This window comes from Montipora capricornis, chromosome 2 (genome assembly GCF_036669925.1).
Source record: "Montipora capricornis isolate CH-2021 chromosome 2, ASM3666992v2, whole genome shotgun sequence".
Classification (NCBI taxonomy): Eukaryota; Metazoa; Cnidaria; class Anthozoa; order Scleractinia; family Acroporidae; genus Montipora; species Montipora capricornis.
In genome coordinates this window covers 19,398,741-19,418,882 of record NC_090884.1, presented here as the reverse complement: position 1 = coordinate 19,418,882, position 20,142 = coordinate 19,398,741, and the positions used below count along the sequence as shown (strand labels likewise).

Here is a 20,142-nt window from a genome sequence, read left to right as displayed (position 1 = left end):
CTCGGAAAAATGTTATGTATGCTGCGAGATAACTAATTTCTGTTAAGTTATTATGGTGGCCTCATGGTTAGTGCGCTCGACTCCGGATCGAGTGGTCCGGGTTCGGGGCCTGGCACGGGACATTGTGTTGTGTTCTTGGGCAAGACACTTTACTCTCACGGTGCCTCTCTCCACCCAGGTGTATAAATGGGTACCGGCGTAATGCTGGGGGTAACCCTGCGATGGACTAGCATCCCATCCAGGGGGGAGTACAAATACTCCTAGTCGCTTCATGCTACAGAAACCGGAGATAAGCGCCGGCCTGATGAGCCTTCTGGCTCGTAAGCGGAGACTTTTTTTTTTTAATTATTATTATTTTTACATGCACTGAATGAATCAGAGTAATATTACCAGAAAATATGTGTGAGAGCACTTAATTTGAATACTCACGCGACTGTTCTTCGTCTGTAGCACTGGGCATAACTTTCATTTTTTCTTTATTCAACTAATGTAAGACAAATTGCATTAACTTTCCATTCGTTGGAAATACTCAATAAATGCTATCATCAATAAATTTTGAAACAAATAAAAGTCGCGAATGACAACATTTCCTTAACCAGAGTGTTGAAATCAAAACGGGAAACCGCCGGCATTACTGGGATGCAGGATTGGCGCAGTAGAGAGTTCCCGAGATATTAGTGTAAGCTCATTTTCGACGTTTTTCTCAGGGAAAAACGCTTCAAAATTTCAATGCGGCCTCGTAAGGATTGGCTTGCAATTGTTTGGTGTAGCTGTTGTCGGTCAAATCTGGCCTAAGGTTGAATCTGTATTTACCTACCATAATCGTCACAAATCGTCGAAACAGACACCGTTTCTCCCGAATTTTCTGGAAAAATCCTGAGATTTCTACTTCACACTGTTTTCCCCACTGAAATGTGCCTTCTCCCTCCCCAATGTTGAGCCACGCGTGTTTTGAAGCACTGCGAGACCACTGTGATACCCAAATCAACATTGGGGAAGGGGAAACAGACACAAGTGTTTCAAGATTTTTGACAAGTATTGTAGGTTATATTGGTGATCCTCATTTTACCTCGGTTGAATATGCACTCTACCCAGTTTAAAGCAGCTATTCAGACCCCCTACAAAGGGTTGAAAGCACCTATACCTTTCCTCAAGCTGTCTTGCGCATCTAAACACATGTTCTTCATGTATCATGTATTCATACACATAGTAAGGGAACAAAGCATTGTACTATGCACTTACCGCTGCTCGAACTCAGACCCTCCAGGTCTTCACCACTACACTACAACCACGACGAACATGCTCAAACAACACAGTTCTTTTCATTAAAAACGGATTCAACCTGAGAACGGATTTTACCAGCTACATAGCTACCTATGGTCTCAATGTGAAGTTGTTCAAAACACAATTACATATGCTCCAATGTTTCGCTAGTAACTTGATTTTTGTGATTTTAAAATGTATTAAATTACTTTTGTTATATGGCTAGTGTTTCTCGCCGATATAACGCGTGCTCTGATTGGCTAAGAGCAGCTAAGCGCTAGGGAATTATTTTCCCGTAATGCCCACGAGCGGATTATGGATTACGCAAATTTGTTTTTTCTTCTTTAGAACCGTTCTGTTAGCCATATAATAAACAACTTAATAACCTCGACCGTTCGGTCGTTACAGCAAAATTTCAAACCTCGGCCTACCTGTATTGACCTCGCTGTCGCTCGATCAATACGGCAAGGCCTCAGTTTGAGATTTTGCTGTAACGACCTCACTCTTGGTTATTAAGTAGTTGATATTTAAACTGCGGGATGAAAATGAAATGAAAGTTGTAGAGATCATCGCTGCTAGATAAGCAACTTAAGGTGGATGGAACCAGTTTCACTACTTTTCAGAGACCTTATTTCAAGGGTTATAACTACTATATTGTATCAATTATTCATTAACAAAATGCGTCCACTATTGTGACGTAATAGGTTATCATGGCAACATGAAAGTTCTCAAAAACACCCTATATTTCGTCGTTACTAGCTTATATCTCAAAAATGAACTTAAGTAAACTTAAGGTAGCTCATTTCTGAGATATAAGCAAGTAAAGACGAAACATAGTGGGTGCATTTTGTTAAGCAATAATTGGTGTTTCATAGGTACCATAACATTGCTGTTGCGTGATGCAGTGCTATAGTGACAACCCTTCTAATAAGACGGTCTCTTCAAAGTAGTGGAACTGGTTCCAGCCACCTTAGTGCTACTTTAGTATGATCAAAAAATCATGTCCTTTTTTTCTTCAGATTTTGAAAGCGTGTTCGCTTAACACCTGACTGGCAAACATTTGAGCTTTGAGTTTTATCCAAAGGCTGTTTAGATTTCACGGTCCGCAATTACTCACGTCCCAAACTGACCGATTGGACCTCAGAGGGTTGGATCTAGGAAAATGACGTCGTTTACTCACTAGTTCAAAATTTCAGCGTGTAAACGCAACTTATTATATATGCAAATCACGAGTTTAAAAGTCTGAAAGTCCGAAACTTCCGTGCTGCATATTAATTCAGGAGCATAAACACGCGTTGCATCTTGAACTAGTGAGTCTTTGACGTCATTTTCGCCTCGACCCAGCTCTCTCAAGATTTTAAAGTTAGTACTGGCGGACCAATAAATAAGAAAATTACAGTTAAAATAAACAGGTGTCCTTTTAAAACCAGAAATTAAAACTTGGGTAACTTAGTGTTTAATTAACATAGTTTTGAAATCCAAAGAAAAAGAAGTATTGTTTTTTTGGTCGAAGTAGCACTTTAAGGAGTTGTAAGCAAAGAATAAGAAAAAATACAAGACGCTCTAGAAGCGTTTACTTGGAATATTCGATGCATTTAGAAGGTCTAAAAGCACATCGGATGGACTGAATAGCCGATTTTGTTATTGTATTTGACAGACGATAAACGCTACCTAAGTTTGTTCAAGTTTAAATGTCCGTTTCGAAACGATCTGGGAAACATTTTCTGTAGGCATGGTTGTTTGCAGGGACGCCCGCATGTGTTTTGTACGGAGCTTCTTATTTGATTATCGAACGCACGCAGTTCAATAATCCAAAATTAATATAACTGCTAGGGGTTTTACATGGATGTGGATACTTCCAGGGTGAACAGGTTCAGCTCAGGGAAATGTTGTTTGTTATAGACAGTTGAATTCAAAAGGTAAAAGGTGGTTGGAACCAGTTTCACCATTTTTAAAGACCTTCTTATTAGATGGGTTATAACTACTACACTGTATCACGTAACAGCAACGTTATGGTACCGCATTAAACACCAATTATTGCTTAACAAAATGAGCCCATTATTGTGACAAAATAGGTTACCATGGCAACATAAAAGCTCTCCAAAAACATCTGTATTTCGTCTTTACTTGCTTAAATCTAAAAAAAAATGAACTCGGTGACCCCCAATTTTATTGTAGAATAGTAATAAGCAATTTGAAATAGAACTATTACAAAAGCTTAAAAACATTTTGGAAAAAACATTTCAGAGCTACCTTAACGTTTGTTGAAAGTGTGGAAACCGGTTTGACATTGATGGCAGTGAGCTTTCTCAGGACAAGAAAAGGAACTTTAAAAAGGAAAAGAACTGGGGACACCCTTAAATGAAATCAACAATTAACACAAATCAAATGTTGGTTTTTGAGGAGAGGGAAAACCGGAGTACCAGGAGAAAACCTCTCGGTGCAGAGTGGAGAACCAACAAACTCAACCCACATATGACGCCGAATCTGGGAATCGAGTGCTCTCACCACTCCGCCATTCCTGCACCAAGGATGTACATGAAAAACGACATAAACCACTTAAAACCTACAATTACTTACTTCCTTCAAACGAAGGGCTAACGCTCGAAACACCAGCTCACAAATCTTTCTAACGGGGGTTAATTTCCCTTCCAATAATTTGATAAACCCAATTTGTGTGGTTCGACTTTCCACCTCGGACGCTGGACCAAAGTCTCTTTAGACACTACACCCATCCGATTTACCTTAAAATACAGCTTGATTTCTTCAGCCCTCCTCATATACTTGTTCACCTACACGAAAGCAAATGGAAAAGATCCCAAATTACGTCCCTGGATTTTTGTATTACTAGAATATGAAAAAATGATCCTGGCACTTCGCTGTTCAAGTATAAGTTTACCGAGAGAGTGTTTTAAACAATTCGTTCGATGCTTGTGAAAAAAATATATTTCTATTTCACACAATATGAAAAAAAATATGTACATTTCTGCAGGATTGATGACATCACCTCTAAATGCAGTGCTTCCTTGTAAGGCCCACGGGGTGTTACTAAAGATAAAACTCAGTATTAGATATTAAATCTGTAAGGTCATGATAACAGCAGGGATGACGTTGCTTCCATTAATTAAGGGAAGCTCTTCCAGGAACCACCCAAGCGAGTAATGTAATAAATACATGAAACGATATCATGCATTGTCAAATGGGAACTCGGAAAAATCCGAGCCCCAGATGGGATTTGACCCTCCGTGATCTACTACCGATGCTCTGAGCTACCGCTGAGCTACTGGAGACTCAGTGGTGAGCAAGGGTGAAATGTGGGTATGGAGTACGACTCTCACCACAGACCATCTGAACTAGTTCACGGAGAGTCATGGGTTCAAATCCCATCTGGGGCTCGAATTTTTCCGAGTTCTTATTTGACGATGCATAATATCTTTCATGTATCTCTTCCAGGAAGACATGAAAATTTCATACCAGACACCAAGCTTACCCTATTCACCCAAACATAACACCAAGAGACCGTTTACTTGCAGCCGTTATTTTGTTTCAGGTGATTTCCTAGTATTGCACTGCGCATAACAAAGTGAAGGCCATCTTCGATGTATCAATATTAAGACATGGTTGCGAGGCTTTATGATCAAATTTCACGGCTCAGTTCTGTTTTCTTTGTCTCACAAATCCCAAGGGAGATGTCCAAACAAAAGAATAATCAAATTTACTCATAAAGCCCGGGGTGCAGGGATAGCGTAGTAGTGAGCGGAGTAGCGGAGTAGCGACCTTTCGTGCGGGAAAGCTTGCTAGAGAGAAGAATGGCTGTTTTCAGAGGACAGCAGTAAAGAGCAGAACGGAAAACTTTTTAGACTGTCGCAAAAAAGTGTTATTTCAGTCAGTGAAAGTGAAACCGCGCTATCGGGGAGGCGTAATGTTGAGGGGTCGATCTCGGTTTGCTCGGTTTCCAGTTTAAAATGCTACTATGACCAAAAATAAAATTTTATTTGGATTTCAAAATCGTTAACTAAACACTAAATGACCCAAGTTTAAAGCCTTGATTTCAAAAGACACCTATTTATCTTAACTGGAATTTCTCTATTTATGGTCCGCCATTACTAACTTTAAAATCTTGAGAGAGCTGGATCGAGGAGAAAATGAGGTAAAAAACTTGATAGTTTAAGAATGCAATGCGTGCGTACGCAGCCCCTGTGGTTGCATTAATATGCAGCACGGGAGTTTCGGGGGGAGGGGGGGGGGGTGAAGGGGGGTTTCGGGCTTTCAGACTTTTGAACCCATGTTTTGCATTTATAATAACCTGAATTCAAACACTGAAATTCTAAGCAAGTGAGTAAATGAGATCCAACCCTCTCGAGTGTGAAGGTGAGTAACGGTGGACCGTGAAATCCAAAACTTACAATCAAAGCAAACAGCTTTTGTATAAAAATCAAAGCTCAAAATTCTGCCAGTCAGGTATTAAGCAAACAGACTTTTCTGATCATAGTAGCACTTTAAGCCGGCAAGAACTTAAAAGTTGTCAAACAGTCAACTAGGCAACTCTTACTTGTAGTTTTTTCAAAGTTCAAAGTTACAAAAAATACACAATGAAATGTTGGCAACACTTACAGTATTTTCTCCAGCAATGATATAAAAGTAAGGAATTACAAACTTTGAGGAATACTGTATTTCTCAAAAATTGTATCTTTTCTGGAAGCAACAACAGTGGGACACCCATGAAACTGGCTTTTCGTTCTCTCACCTGATAATATCGGTAACAATGATTCAAGTGCGAGCTGATACTGTGACAATGCGCCATCATATGCACCATGCTCATCCTGTATCACCAACCCAGAAAATAAAAAAATTACCACATGGCCTGGCATGCATCATGAACACCTTTTGTACTTATTTCTAATTCTAATTCTAATTGTGTGATCTGCAAAAGGCATAACCCATCACCGCAGATGTGGTGTCATCTACTTGTTATATTGTTATAAGTAGGTTATAAAAACGATGCTTTTAAAGGGGCTATGTCACTTTATTTTAGGGTGTTTAGGGGAAATCGGGTCGGGTGTCTTTTTTTTTTCCAACATTTTATGCTTCAATTTTTGTCGTTATTCTCCCGTACAAATGCGCCCCGCGTTTTGGCCACGACATCGACAATTTACACGAAGTTGTTAAAATATAAATATCGTAAGTCAAAACTGTCTACTCGCTGTACAAGATTGCGAATTTAGGAATCAAAATGTTTAAGATTCGAAATTCTAACTTCAAAGATTCGAACCTCGAAGAACAAAACAAAATACCTGCACACGTTAATACAGTTTGATTTGACGATTTGAGGTCGATCCGTGACATAAGAACTTAACACCAAATGATCGCTGAACATGTTTGTTTCCCATGGATAAACATTTCGCTTGTTTTCTTGCACAACAAAATCTTCTTTTCTTTAAAATTGTCGCAGACTATTAGCATTCTTTGTTGATCCGGACCTTCACACGGGTGAAAACTTGAATGACACGAGTATATTTTCTGTGGCGCCCGGTCGATTTGACCAAACTTTTTGCTTTTTACGTCGAATTCCATATGCGTAGTACATAGTCAAACGTTTTGTGGATGGTCATCTGGCCACAAAATCAATTGCGTGCTGATCGGGCCAATTCCCTTCTTCGCAATGTCAACAAGGCCTACATTGCCACCCCTCCCCTATAACACATTTGGTGAACCTTCCAGATTCTGGGAGACACGTGACCAGCCTGAACCAGGGTCTTTTTCTCCACGACAAAGAAGGCAGAAAAGAGAGACCCTGGGTATGAGGTTGTACCCTAACCTTCTGTTAAAGTAGCAGCTTTTAACAGTAAGCAGATCGCCTTTTCAAAAATGGTTTTTCAGGCCTTAAATGTTTTGCAAGTTGCAAAGAACAAGCAATATTGTCACCAGATCTTCACAGTTGTGAAATCTCTTTGCAAGTAATACAAACACAAAAAAAGATAAATATACACTTCAACGAAAAAAAAATAAAACAAGAACACCATTTAAGAGATTTATTTTATCGACGGTGACTCGGGAATACTCGGAAAAAATCCGAGTGCTCCTTTGCAGAAGTAGAACGTACATCGGAACTCAATTAATACTTCGGATGCTCTACCACTGAGGTACTGGAGACCCGCGGGAGCAAAGCCATTAAACTACAAAATCAGCGGCAAAAGTCTTGGGACACTCACCACTTGAAGTTGGTTTTCTTACTGAGTTTGAAAAAATTGCCCCCTCCCCCCCCCCCCCCCCCAGAACAATGTTGCCAATAGTGAACATACATTTCCTTCATTGATTGGGGGGAGGGGGGGGGACTTGTATTTTGAAGCTTTCAGTGGAATTTTGACAGTTATGCTTAGTTTCTGACGTCTGAGAGGTTTTCAGGCCCATTCTGACACTAGCGTCCCAACTACTTTTGCCACTGATTGTAGGTTAATGTGTCAATTGTCCCGCCACATTGCAGCAATGTAAATGTTAAAATGTAGCATATTCCTGATTGTACTGAAAGAAATATTACATGTTTGTGTTAATCCCGGTGAACAAAATCAAGGATTTACTTTATCGATTTCTTCCGAGTATCCCCAAGTCACCATCGATAAAATACATCTCTTCATTTCATTCCCCTGGGTTAATACTTTATCTTAGTATAATTTCATAGGTGAATAATGAAAATTCTCTGCGCTGATTGGTTGTACTTAAGGTGAATATTCCGCGACAATCACCTTAACGGTCTTTTCAAAATGCCCGCAAGCTGTTGTGTCGAGGTGACAGACGAAGAAATTGTTTTAAAGAAAATGCATATTTTTCAAATAATCACCTATGTAATTATACTAGCTCAGGCTCGGTGAATATTGGTGAATAATTATTATACATCACTTTCAGTACAAGAGCACCATTGAATACCCACAAATGACCATGCAGCTCCCAACATTAGTGCTTTCATAGCTCCATTGGTTATGCATCGCGAGGTCATGGGTTCAAACCCCGGTGAAGTCCTGAATTTTTCAGGCTTCTCTACGCAATAGCTACAATTGCGTTCACAAATACGAGGATCATAGCTTCACTTAAGGTGACATCCTGGTTTTGCATTGAATGTACATGAATTTATATTTTGAGATGACGATCTCGTTGCCGCCGCCGTCGTCGTTGCTAAAGCTCTCTATTTTCTCCTATGAACGAACGGTGACCCCCATTTTTTATTTCATGTATTTGCTGAGAACGGTGTCTTCATGGAATAGTGAAAAAATCAGCAAAAATCTATGGCCCGTTTTTTACAATTTCAAAAAATTGTACAGAAGGAGCCATTACGAGTCGAAAAGCCCACACTAAATTTAAATCTATTTTGGAGTGTTAAGTACTCATAAAGGTTATTCAAATACATTTTTCAGGCACGTACTCGAATTACCTATAGAACCCCGTCCCCCCCCCCCCCCCCCCGCCATCCCACCCCCGAGAGAGATGCAACTTCCAAGTAAAACTATCTTGCTATTAAATGTAGGGATGAGTTTTGAGCTTAGGTCTTTTTAACAAATACTTACTCTAATTTCAGCAATGTTTGCAAGTTGAAGTGCCTCCCTAAGCTCAGTGTGTTCACTGCTGTAACGTGCCAGTAGTTCATCAGGGTTGCTGTGTGTTTTTATCTTAAAACATTGTTTCAGTTCTTCTGCTCGACTCATGTACTGATTAACCTACAAAAGCAACAAAAATAAAGTATGTACACGTACCACCAGAATGTCATCCAACTTTCAAGCAGTATGCAACCACAGTTTAAGGAGAGTGTTCGTGAAATCATAATAATATCGTGAAAAGACCACTACACTAATCAGAACTTACAGTGCGTTCATGTCCTGAGATGAGTTGTTCCAAGGTTAATAACTCAAAGTTGCAATAAAATGTAACCATGATTCCAATTTCAAGAGTTGAAAAGTGTTTTGCAAGTATAGCAAAGTAATAGTTATTGTTTTATCAAAAAACTGTAACCGCAAAGTCAGGATTTTTTTTATGATGAGCGTTCATATGTGAAAGCCATACTTTCGAACTGCAGAGAGAATCACGTAACAAATTAAGGCTTTCCTTTCGTTACTGCTTAAGTAACTGTGATGATCTACATAACTATTAATTTTAAGTCGAGATTAGCATAATTTGGCTTCATGAAAAAATAGACAAGAAGGCGAAATCAGAGGAAAAGATTAGGAAAGGAAAACCATGTTGGATACCTCTATAATGTAAAATTATTCTTTCGTTTCGAGTCATGTAGCAGCTCTCGTAACGTATAATGTGATTGGCTCGCTACCCTAGCCAAAAACAAAAGACTAAGCAATTGAAACAATGACTTAGACTTTAAAAAAACACTAGAAGCCGCTTACAATACCAAACAATAGCAGCTTACGAGAGCTGCTACACTACTGTTCGATTCAGTATATCAACGTGGCTACTGATTGCATGCATTTATAACTGAACTAATTGTTTTTACCAACAAGAACTGATTAATGATGAAATGGTATAGGAAATGAATCATATATGAACTGCGGATATGAAATCAAGTGAAGCTATGATCTTCGCAGTTATGAACGCAATTTTTACAATTGCGTAGAGAAGCCTGAAAAATTCAGGACTTCAACGGGGTTTGAACCCGTGACCTCGCGATTCCGGTGCGACGCTCTAACCAACTGAGCTATGAAGCCACTGACGTTGGGAGCTGGTCATTTGTGGGTTCTAATGGTCCCGTGAGGAATGAATCAATGATGAAATGGTATATGAAATAAATCATATATGAACTGCGGATATGAAATCAAGTGAAGCTATGATCTTCGCAGTTATGAACGCAATTGTAAAAATTGCGTAGAGAAGCCTGAAAAATTCAGGACTTCAACGAGGAACGGATTAGATGACAATTAGTCCATGAGTGCGCGTTGGATATGACATGGTAAGTAGCCAACAAGGCGGATAGTGCTGAGTTGGCTGTATTTATAAACCAGTCTCATATGATCCAACAAGCGTGAATGGAATAATGATAATTACAAATTTAATAAATTCTGAACGTTTGAACAACAGGCCATTTTCGAAATATCAATATTCAGCTTGATAGTTAGGCAGGGAAGACAAAAACAATAGAAACACGTTAGAATGAATGTGAAAAATATTTACATATAATCCACTTTCCTTTGTCTTTGTCCTCTAAATCTCTCTTTCAAGCTGAATTTTAATATATAGAAAAAGGCCTATTGCCAGTTTTTCATCTGGTAACACTTGCGCAATCACTTTCCATATCAGGTTATACAGTCTATGATCTGATAACCGAGACCAAAATGAACCAGACAGAAAGCTAGAAACGCAATATCCAAGGTCGAAAATTCAACAATATTCTATAACCTACTCTTTCTCTCATTCTCTTCTTTTTCTCAGAATCTTTTTCATCTGCAGACCGAAAAAAATTCAGTTAAAGTAGACTTCAGGGGGACGGGCAAAGATGAGCAGGGATAGCACATTGGTGAGAACATCTGTCTCCCACCAGTGTGGCCCAGATTCGATTCACAGACTTGACGTCATATGTAGGCTGAGTGTGTTGCTTCTCTACTCTCCTCTGGGTACTCCGGATTTTACCATCTCCTCAAACACCACCCTAACCTATGACTTGATAGGAGTTTAGTTGAATTGATTTTGATTTCTGTACAGTGTCCCCAATTACCGCCCCAGGGGTAAATACAAGTTGACACTCAAAATAAAATTAATAATAAAACTAATAATAATAATAATAATAATAATAATAATAATAATAATAATAATAATAATAATATTATTATTATTATTATTATCATTATCATTATTATTTTAACACAGGGCTTGTTTAAGAGAAAAAAATAACGTTATTATCACAAAGGTGTCGCCCCTTCTGGGAAAAGCATAATATAAAAGTTGGACAAATAATTATTCAAGTCTCGTATTTTTTTCATCGTTCATCAGTTAGTTTTCGTACGTATGCGATCGAGTTTAAGAAAGTTCAACATTAGGCACTTTTCGCTCGAATTTTAGTTTCGTTTCGTTCCGTTCTATTTTGTGTATATAGCTTCGTTAAATCTTTAAGTCGTCGAGTAGGTTTTATGTAAAAAGTAAGTTTCGACAAATAAAGGCAATAGGTTAGGAAATCGTCAGAACATTTTTGGTAGCATAGCGAGGTTCGTTGTTCGGTGTCCTAGCAAGATGTTTGAGGACCAAGTGGAAGAGCCTGGAGACGATTCTGAGGACCGCTTGGACACGTCCAAAGAAAAAAATGTAAGGCGAAAACAAACTTTACTCGAGCCAGACGAAAGCTGTTATGATTAATCGATGATGATCATCCGCCAAGACGTAACGAAGTGCGGAATGGATGTGAAAGTCTTGATTTGGTCTTGATATTCGCGTTGATCGATATAATCGAAAGAAAGTCGGCAGAGAAATGGAACAGCTAGAAAGCGAATTCACTGAAGCTCAGAACAGAGCGCAAGAATATTTGGATAAAACAAAATCGGAATCATCGCCTTTGGAATCTGTGTTAAGTGAAGCAGAGAGTGCTCGCTGTAAAGAAATTGAATTCCAGCCACGCCCACTTTCTCGAGACGTTCAAGACCCACGCGAGCGGAAACGCGACTTGCAAAAGCCACACTCAGATTCAAGAGAGCTTCCAGACTATTACGAATGGCCACACACTGATTTACTTCAGGAGGATCTAACACCCCGTCAATTTACTCCAGTACCGATGGCCTTCCCTGGTAAAGCCTCAGCTGAAACTCCCGCCGTGACCATTGGTCGTGGAATGTGGACTCAACTTAAACGCGTCGCTATACCAGTATTTTTGGGAAATAAGAAAACGTACGAGAGTTGAAAAGCAGCATTCATTGCCTGCATTGACAAAGCACCCGCGACGCAAGAATATAAACTCCTTCAGTTACGGCAGTACTTATCGGGAGAGGCCCTGAAGACGTCGAGAACTTGGGACATTCAGGATACGCTTATGAAGCTGCAAAAGAGAGACTAGAACGTAAGTTTGGCGGCCAACGGCGTCAAAATGCCATTAGACTGGAGGAATTGAAAAATTTCAAACCTCTTTGACCCGACATTTCAAAGGATTTGGAAGACTGTGCAGATCTGTTGGACATTGCAATTATTAACCTTAAGGAGGCGGGAAGATCTGCAGAGCTTGGAGATGGGTCCCTATACTTAAAACTGCAAAAGAAAATGACGGAGCTAATGCTTGCACGTTATCATCGCTGGGTTTACGGGAATTTTAAGATCGCATCCGGGAAACTCTGCTAGTGGGTCATACAAGAATCAAAGTTTTATACCATTGCGCATGAAACGGTCAGAGGTCTTATCAAAGGAGACTGGCACCCTGCAGGGCAGCACAAGATAAACACGTTTTTTGCAGAGCCTTCAATTTCCGATCGCAACCAGCGACAATGTCCCGTTTGTAGCAAACAACATAGCGTTTGGAACTGCGAGTTGTACCAGAAGACGACTGTTCCTAGTCACTGGGAAACGGCAAAACAACTCAAGTTAAGCTATCGATGCTTCAATTCTGGTCACCAAGGAAGCTTATGATGTCGAAGCAGAGTGTGTGCAGTAAATGGTTGTCACGAAAACCACCATAGGCTGTTGCATCGAGTTCAGAGATAAAACACCACAAATCCAGACCAGCCATCAGCAGTGGCTTTGTATACATCAGGAGGAAGGGTGGAGACCTTACCAAGCCTGTCGGTTGTTCCTTCCAACAATTCTGCTGAGTTACTCGGGGCTGAGACATCCCAACCGATTACGGAGGGGGAGCAGCGAAATATCGCTGAAAGATCGATGACCACAGTAGCCCAGTAATCGCCGAATAGAAGTGAACGCCCTGCTGGACGATGCCAGTACAAGGACTCACCTCAATTCTGATGTTGCCGCCCAATTAGGCCTACAGGGAGAATACCAAAGAGTGTCAGGGAACATGCTCAATGGAAGAGTTGAGACTTTCGAAACAATGCCTGTAGAACTTGAGGTGGAGAGTGTAGATGGGCAAAAAAATCAGTGCTCTAACAACAGACCGAGTTACCGGAAACTTCCGCATTATCGATTGGAGAAAAGAATCGAAGAAGTGGAAACATCTCTAAGGAATTGCCTTTCCAAAACAGAGTACCGCGCGTCCAATTGTTGATATTCTGATTGGTATCGACTGTCTCGACTTACATTACTCCTACAAAGACGTCCAAGGATTTCCAGGAGACCCAATTGTAAGACATACATCTTTGGGTTGGACTTGTATCGGAAATCCAGACGGCAAGATCGGGAACTGTGTACAGACAAACTTTATCCATGCCTATTTCGTTCATGGAGAAACAGAGTTGGAGGAAATGTATTTAACTCTGCGCCGATTCTGGAAAACAGAAGTTGTCCACAAAGACAAACCTGTTCTGGGAATCGAGGACAGAACTGTTTTGGAAAACACCCAAAAGTCGTTAAAGTTTGGTGGAAGGTCGGTATCAAGTTGCCATCCCATGGAAAAAGAACCTTACCTCAAGACAATTACGAAATTGCACTTGCAGCCTATACAGACTGTATACACTTTAAAGGGGTACACCAGACAAGTCCCACGGGAAAATCGACCAGCGGCCAGGTGGTTTCTTCCTCACTTTCCAGTTGTGAGGCCGGACAGAACTACTACAAAGACGCGTATCGTTTTTTATGCCTCTGCGAGGTATCAAGGAGTTTCTTTGAATGATCTGATTCGTCCTTTCACCGGTTTCTCTGGAGAAACTTGGACCAACAGAAATCTCCAGAAGAGTACGAATTTAGCCGTGTTGTATTTGGTGTGAATTCGTCGCCATTTCTTGCTCAGTTTGTCACTCAACATCACGCGGAAAAACATAGAACTGAGTACCCACTCGCAGCCAAAACCGCCCTCAAATCGACCTACATGGAGATGACAGTATGGACTCGGTAACTGACGACCAGCAAGGAATGGAACTGCACAAGCAATTGTCGAACCTTTGGAAACGTGCAGGAATGCAAGCTCGAAAGTGGTTGTCCAACTCTCCAGCTGTGCTGAGCGAAATCCCACCAGAAGACAGAGCTTCAGAAATTGATTTAAAGGAAGGATCCCTACCCTCCATCAAAACCCTTGGAGTATTATGGCAGGCAGCAAAGGATGCGTTTACTTTCAAGGTTCAACCACCTGATAACTACTTTTCCTTTACGAAACGCAATTTTCTATCCAAAGTGACAACTTTGTTCGATCCACTCGGGTTCCTCGCGCCGTTTATCATCAGAGGCAAAGTCCTGTTACAAGACCTATGGGCTGTGGAACTAGACTTGGACGACCCTTTCGGAGAAACCCTGGTGTGTAGAAGTTTGAAGAATTGCCTGAACTAGCCCAGATCAGCGTCCACGATGCTTGCAACCACTGAAAGATGAAATAGCAATTTCCTCATCACTTTAAACCTTCGTGGATGCTTCTGAAGATGCTTATGGTTCCGTTGTGCATTCAAGAAATGTCTATCCAAGTGGCCTAATATCCAGCGTTATTGTGGCTGCAAAGACCAAGTGTCGCTCCCCTTAGAGCAATTAGTGTCCCACGCGTGGAATTGATGGGTTCTGTGCTTGGTTTAAGGCTAACTAAAGAGATTTCAAAGGCGTTGAATGTATCGGATGCAGTTTTCTGGTCAGACAGCGTACATTTACTCTGGTGGTTGCGTAACGCGAGACGACGTTTCAAACCATTCGTTGCTTACAGAGTTATCGTACAAGCCCAGCAACAAGCATTTCCTGATGAATATCGCATGTTGGCACACAGAGATCTGTTGCAAATAAAGATATCAAATGGCATTTCAATCCACCATTAGCGCCTCACTTCGGGGGAGTACACGAAATCATTATTAAGGCGGCCAAGAGAGCAATGACTGACTGAACACCTTTTTAAGTCTATTGTTAATGATCCACGGAGTAAGATTACCAGCCTCCTGCCTCCCTCAGTTTCTATCTCATATGAGCTGAGAAGGCAGAGGAGGTTTGCCATGCCTCTTGTAAAGACAAATAGATTTGCAAATTCATTCATAGTTAAGAGTGCGAGGGAAGCATTTAAGTAATTTCTGACAGTAGTCGCTTTGTAATTATATAATAGTAGTAGTTTTTAAATCATTTCTTATATTTCTTACTTGTAAAGAGGCGCAATTCAGTTTTTTTTAACTGCAATGTTTTTTCTTAATAAACACACACAGTCAGGCAATCCTTGCAATTTTGGGGTCGGCGGACGTTAACGATGAAGAACTGATGACAGCTTACTTACGTACGTCCGTACGTGCACCCACCCATGTATGCCAATGTGACCAGTATCATGCTAGTTTACAGCATGCATCTTTGATATCGGACATCCATGTTTTGATCAATTGACACCTGTCAAAACAAGGTATCCGCTGACCAGTATCACGTGACCATATCGCGGGCTCAAGCTTAGAGCTCACCTGTTTTTTTTTTTAAGTTGACCGCTGACCAGGTACTGGTTTTCGATTGGATTGCAGGCGTAACTCACTCGAAAAACAGATATCGCACTCATTGCTTTGTGATTCATGCAATGTCGGAGCGTAAATTTTCCCATGCAATTCACTAGTTAGGCAAAGAATTTTTCTACAGATGAAAGCAAAGAAAATGATTTAATTATTAAAGCAGTAACCGAAAACATCAAAACGCGGACAATTCGAAACCTTTTATTTTCACAGGGAGCTCCGCTTTTAGGCTTGGCTAAATCTATATATTATTATTTTCCAGAAAAGTGTTTGATAATAGTCCAGCAGTGTCGGGTCCAAAGCATGGTCCTAAGGAACCGCACCACATGTAGCTGTATTGCATTGATAACACCTTCCTCAGAATATGCGATGTACCTAATAAATCTTTTGATCTTTTGCCACTCCATGATGTTTATTGAGCCAGGGATTTTTGCGGTGTACTTTTTATAGTTCCGAGCGCTCCAATAATAACTGGGATCATTTCAGTTTTCAATCGCCACATTCGGTTTGTTTCAATTTCCAGGTCCTAATGTTTGGACATTTTTTTCAATGAACTTCAATGATATGCTTTTTTCTGATGGTATTGCCATATCGATAAATAAGTATACAGATCCTTGTTTTGTGGTCTTTTATCACTATATCTGGTCTATTAGCTTTAATGTTCCAGTCTGTATGAATGGCCATGTCTCACAATATCGTGACATTGCCACATTGTCACATACTGTTTCTGGTTTAATTTGTGGCCAGACCATTTTTCGGACCCTTTTTACGTTATAATTGTTTCAGATTTCCCAGTGTATATATGGGGCTCCCCTGCCGTGTCGGTAAATATATTCCGTTTTTGTTAGTTCTGGGAATCCAGACACGATAAGGTCATTTTTTTCCTTTTCTTCACAACGAGTGAATAAAAATCGTATGAGCGAACCAAACATGAAGTTATTTGCTTATTTTATGACTTAGTACTGAGACTTCTTTAAAACAAATATGGCAACAGAGAGATTAGACAATGAAGTGAAAACTCACACAAGTATAAACTCACTCACATGTTCGTTCAACTCCGTAGCTGGAATGTCTTCAACTTTCCTAATTATTTTCATTCTCAGTTTCTAAAAAGGTTTGCAAAAGTTTTACATCTCGTTGTGTTTTTTTGCAAGGTGGCTTTGTGCTATTGTTCAGCGATGAAATTGTCAACCAAACCAGCGTCCACAAACATTTATGACAACTTGAAAATAAAAGGGTGGCTTGCACGTTTTCCCGCCTTGGATGACAGTTTCAAGAACAATCATTTTTCATTAGTGAAAAATGTATTGTTGTAAACAATAAATGTATTGGGAATATTTTTCGCTGTTTCTCCGCAATGGATCCTCGCTGGACCTTGAAACTTGGTCAAGGAGAAGTAAATTTATCCATGTGGCCATTGCCGGAGTTTGAGCATGACTGATGCCGGAGAAGGGTGATTTAATCGGTGCGATGTGAGGTAAACTAGAAATTACTTTCCAGCCTTTCCTTTATTTAGGTACGAGTGACAACCCGGGAATTTGAGAAGTCGCTTAAGTCGCATTCAGTCAGGCAAATAACCACACAAAAAGCGAGAAATTCACCACGAAAATAAAGTACGGCTTTTTTATTGAGAACTTTTGCGGGTAAATATCTTTTTCAGTTTGTTATCGAGATTCCCATACAAATCCTTATAAGTGTTTAACTTCCTACTCTGGGCCGCCTGTGGTTGCACCACATACCTCCTAAGTATCTCACAAGCTATCACAAACCAGTATTTATCGGCTTGAAATGTCGGTGTGGGTTACACCCCAAACTGAAAGAGTTATTGTACTCTAAAAAATGCTTGCATTGAATAAGAGTTTTGCACTCTCAAAGAATAGTATTTCGTACTCTTACTGTTGTCTGCCACTAGCAGCCAGCATGGGAACAACAATCGAATAATACCGGTCAAGGATCGGCTGTCACAACAATTTTGTGAAAGCCAAGGATGCATTTTCACGTGTGCGAGGGTGATTTTGGAATACGATGCTTATGATGTTTTACTTGCCAACATTAAAACAAGTTGTTGGACATTACAAGTCGTGTAATGAGGTGGATGTTTTGGTTTACACAAATGATGTGCTACAATGTTTACATTCCATTGCTTATAAGGCAAGCAAATGATGTGGAGGAAAATCCAGGTCCTACAATATTTGATATCATTGATCCAACAACCACTGTGTCCGCTGACTCTAGTCAAGGAAGTGAAACAATCTTTGGTGTGAATGCTAGTAAAGTAATGTTTAGCAATGTCACTTACTGCTATTATATACCATCAAATACAAGATATTAGTTTGTGGACCAATTCTACTTTGAACAATATTTTGGTTATTGGAAATAATCTATACAGTTCTACAAGATGTTCTAGTTGAATTTCAGCATTCTTTTGATCATTTATAAGATCATATGAATGTATGACAGTGCCATGCTTGTTTCTTAGCCAATCTAGTGCTTCTGTTACTAGTAAATAGCTGATAGAGATGATGTAGCATGCAGCAAGCGTTGTCTAAACTGTGCAAATGGCAATAAGAGAGAGATTAGCGGCAAGTCATCAATGTAAAATTCTGAACAGGTCCTGAAATTGAAGCATACTTAAGGAACCCATTTCACTGCTGCATTGTTATGGCAAATTTTCAACCAATCACGCTTGGTAAAAGTGAGACCGCAGTACCAAATTCTATAAGGGCTGAATGGAGTTTAACCAAGGGCGCGTTCGATTGCCCCTATTCCGGAATAAGAATACGTGGAGTGATGATTAAAACGGTATGTTTGGCGCGTTTCGAAGCAGCAAGGATACCAAAAATATGTTTAAAATAGCATTTTTGCAGATATTTGAAATTTTTAATGTGAATCTCCGTAAAAACGAAGGATTTCTAACTTATAGTCCATGTATTCCTATTCCAGAATACGGTCAATCGAACGCACCCTAAGGATAAGACCCCAAGGACACATTGCGGACCTATTTTTTTATATATTGCAGGTGAAAATTTAATGACAGCCCTGTTTAATGCTGTTTTTTTTTTGAGTGTGTGCTTTGAATTAGTTCCAGATTGGCTATATTTTTTTCGTTCGGATAGAAGTGATATAAGGAAAATGGACAGTGATATATTTTAATTACAAAAATTGTTTTTGTGTAACACTTTTCATTTATTTAATTTCACTCACTTTAAGATCTACACCATCCCCTCAAGAGAATTTCTTTTTCATGTTAGTTGGAGGTTACAAACTGTTTTCATTTCTAGGGACTTATCTTATTAGCTAAATACAAGGAAGGGTTACGTTTTTACGAACGTTGGCCGTGTAGCACTTATGTTTCAACAGACTTAACTGATTAGAGTGTAATGTGAGGTACTAGTTTTGTACCCCATATGAACCATGTGAGCGTTAGCCCAACTAATGGAAATGGGCCCACACAAGGACAGAGAAAAACTCTGACCAGGGGGGGCGCGGTGGCCTCATAGTTAGTGTACTCGACTCTGGATCGAGTGGTCCGGGTTCGGGTGTTGTGTTCTTGGGCAACACATTTTACTCTCACGGTGCCTCTCTCCACCCAGGTGTATAAATGGGTACCGGCGAATTTAATGCTAAGGGGAACCCCGCAATGGACTGGCATCCCATCCAGGGGGGACTAGAAATACTCCTAGTTGCTTCATGTTACAGTAACCGGAGATAAGCGCCGCCATGATGGGCCTTCTAGGCTCGTAGCAGACTTGACTTTACATTACGAAGTGGTTACTTTGTTGTCGTTTCCTCGGAATAATGTACAAAACCCTTTATTTTGGAGTCGTTTCGCAGTTCTGCATTGTCACATTCAATGGTCTGCTTCTGATTGAGAAGGAATTTCAGTAAACTCGGAAACTTATTCGTTTTGTCAACGGTACTGTGGTCGGAGCTTACGAACTTTGCCCATTGTTTCTTGATTTCGGTTGGTAATTTCTTCTCTATCACACTCACAGGGCTGGTTGTAGTTATTTCCTTTTCTAGTCCTAATCTCTTTAAATCTCGGTAGCCACGCTCGACGACGTTGATTAACTCGATGAGTCTGTTGTTTTCAACGTCCCTGATATGTATGTCTCATATTCTGTATTGCGTTCATGACAATATCTACGACTTTCCAGGGATCACCATATTTTTCATCTAATCGTTCGCACGTAGCTTTAAGATCGTCATCAATACTTTTCATGACATCACCTGGTTCTTTACTAAGACATGAGCGAAGGATGTAAGGAGCGTTTTCGATGTTAATTGTCGGCGTTCGTTGTCTCACGATCGATTAGTGATAGTTTCGTTTTGTGATTGTTCAATT

At 40.1% G+C, this 20,142-nt stretch overlaps 1 protein-coding gene across 4 annotated transcripts in view; it reads right to left on the bottom strand.

Moving 5' to 3' along the window:
• LOC138039018 (serine/threonine-protein kinase ULK3-like) overlaps positions 1 to 20,142 on the bottom strand; it is a 72,694-nt gene that overhangs the window by 24,219 nt on the left and 28,333 nt on the right. For all 4 annotated transcript variants that reach the window (XM_068885164.1, XM_068885165.1, XM_068885162.1 and 1 more), the window contains exons 10-15: positions 10,661 to 10,701; positions 8,823 to 8,972; positions 6,011 to 6,086; positions 4,271 to 4,311; positions 4,008 to 4,055; positions 430 to 484 (exon numbers count right to left, since the gene is read on the bottom strand). In XM_068885164.1, coding sequence (XP_068741265.1) covers positions 430 to 484; positions 4,008 to 4,055; positions 4,271 to 4,311; positions 6,011 to 6,086; positions 8,823 to 8,972; positions 10,661 to 10,701 — 411 coding nt within the window. The remainder of the gene's footprint in view (positions 1 to 429; positions 485 to 4,007; positions 4,056 to 4,270; positions 4,312 to 6,010; positions 6,087 to 8,822; positions 8,973 to 10,660; positions 10,702 to 20,142) is intronic.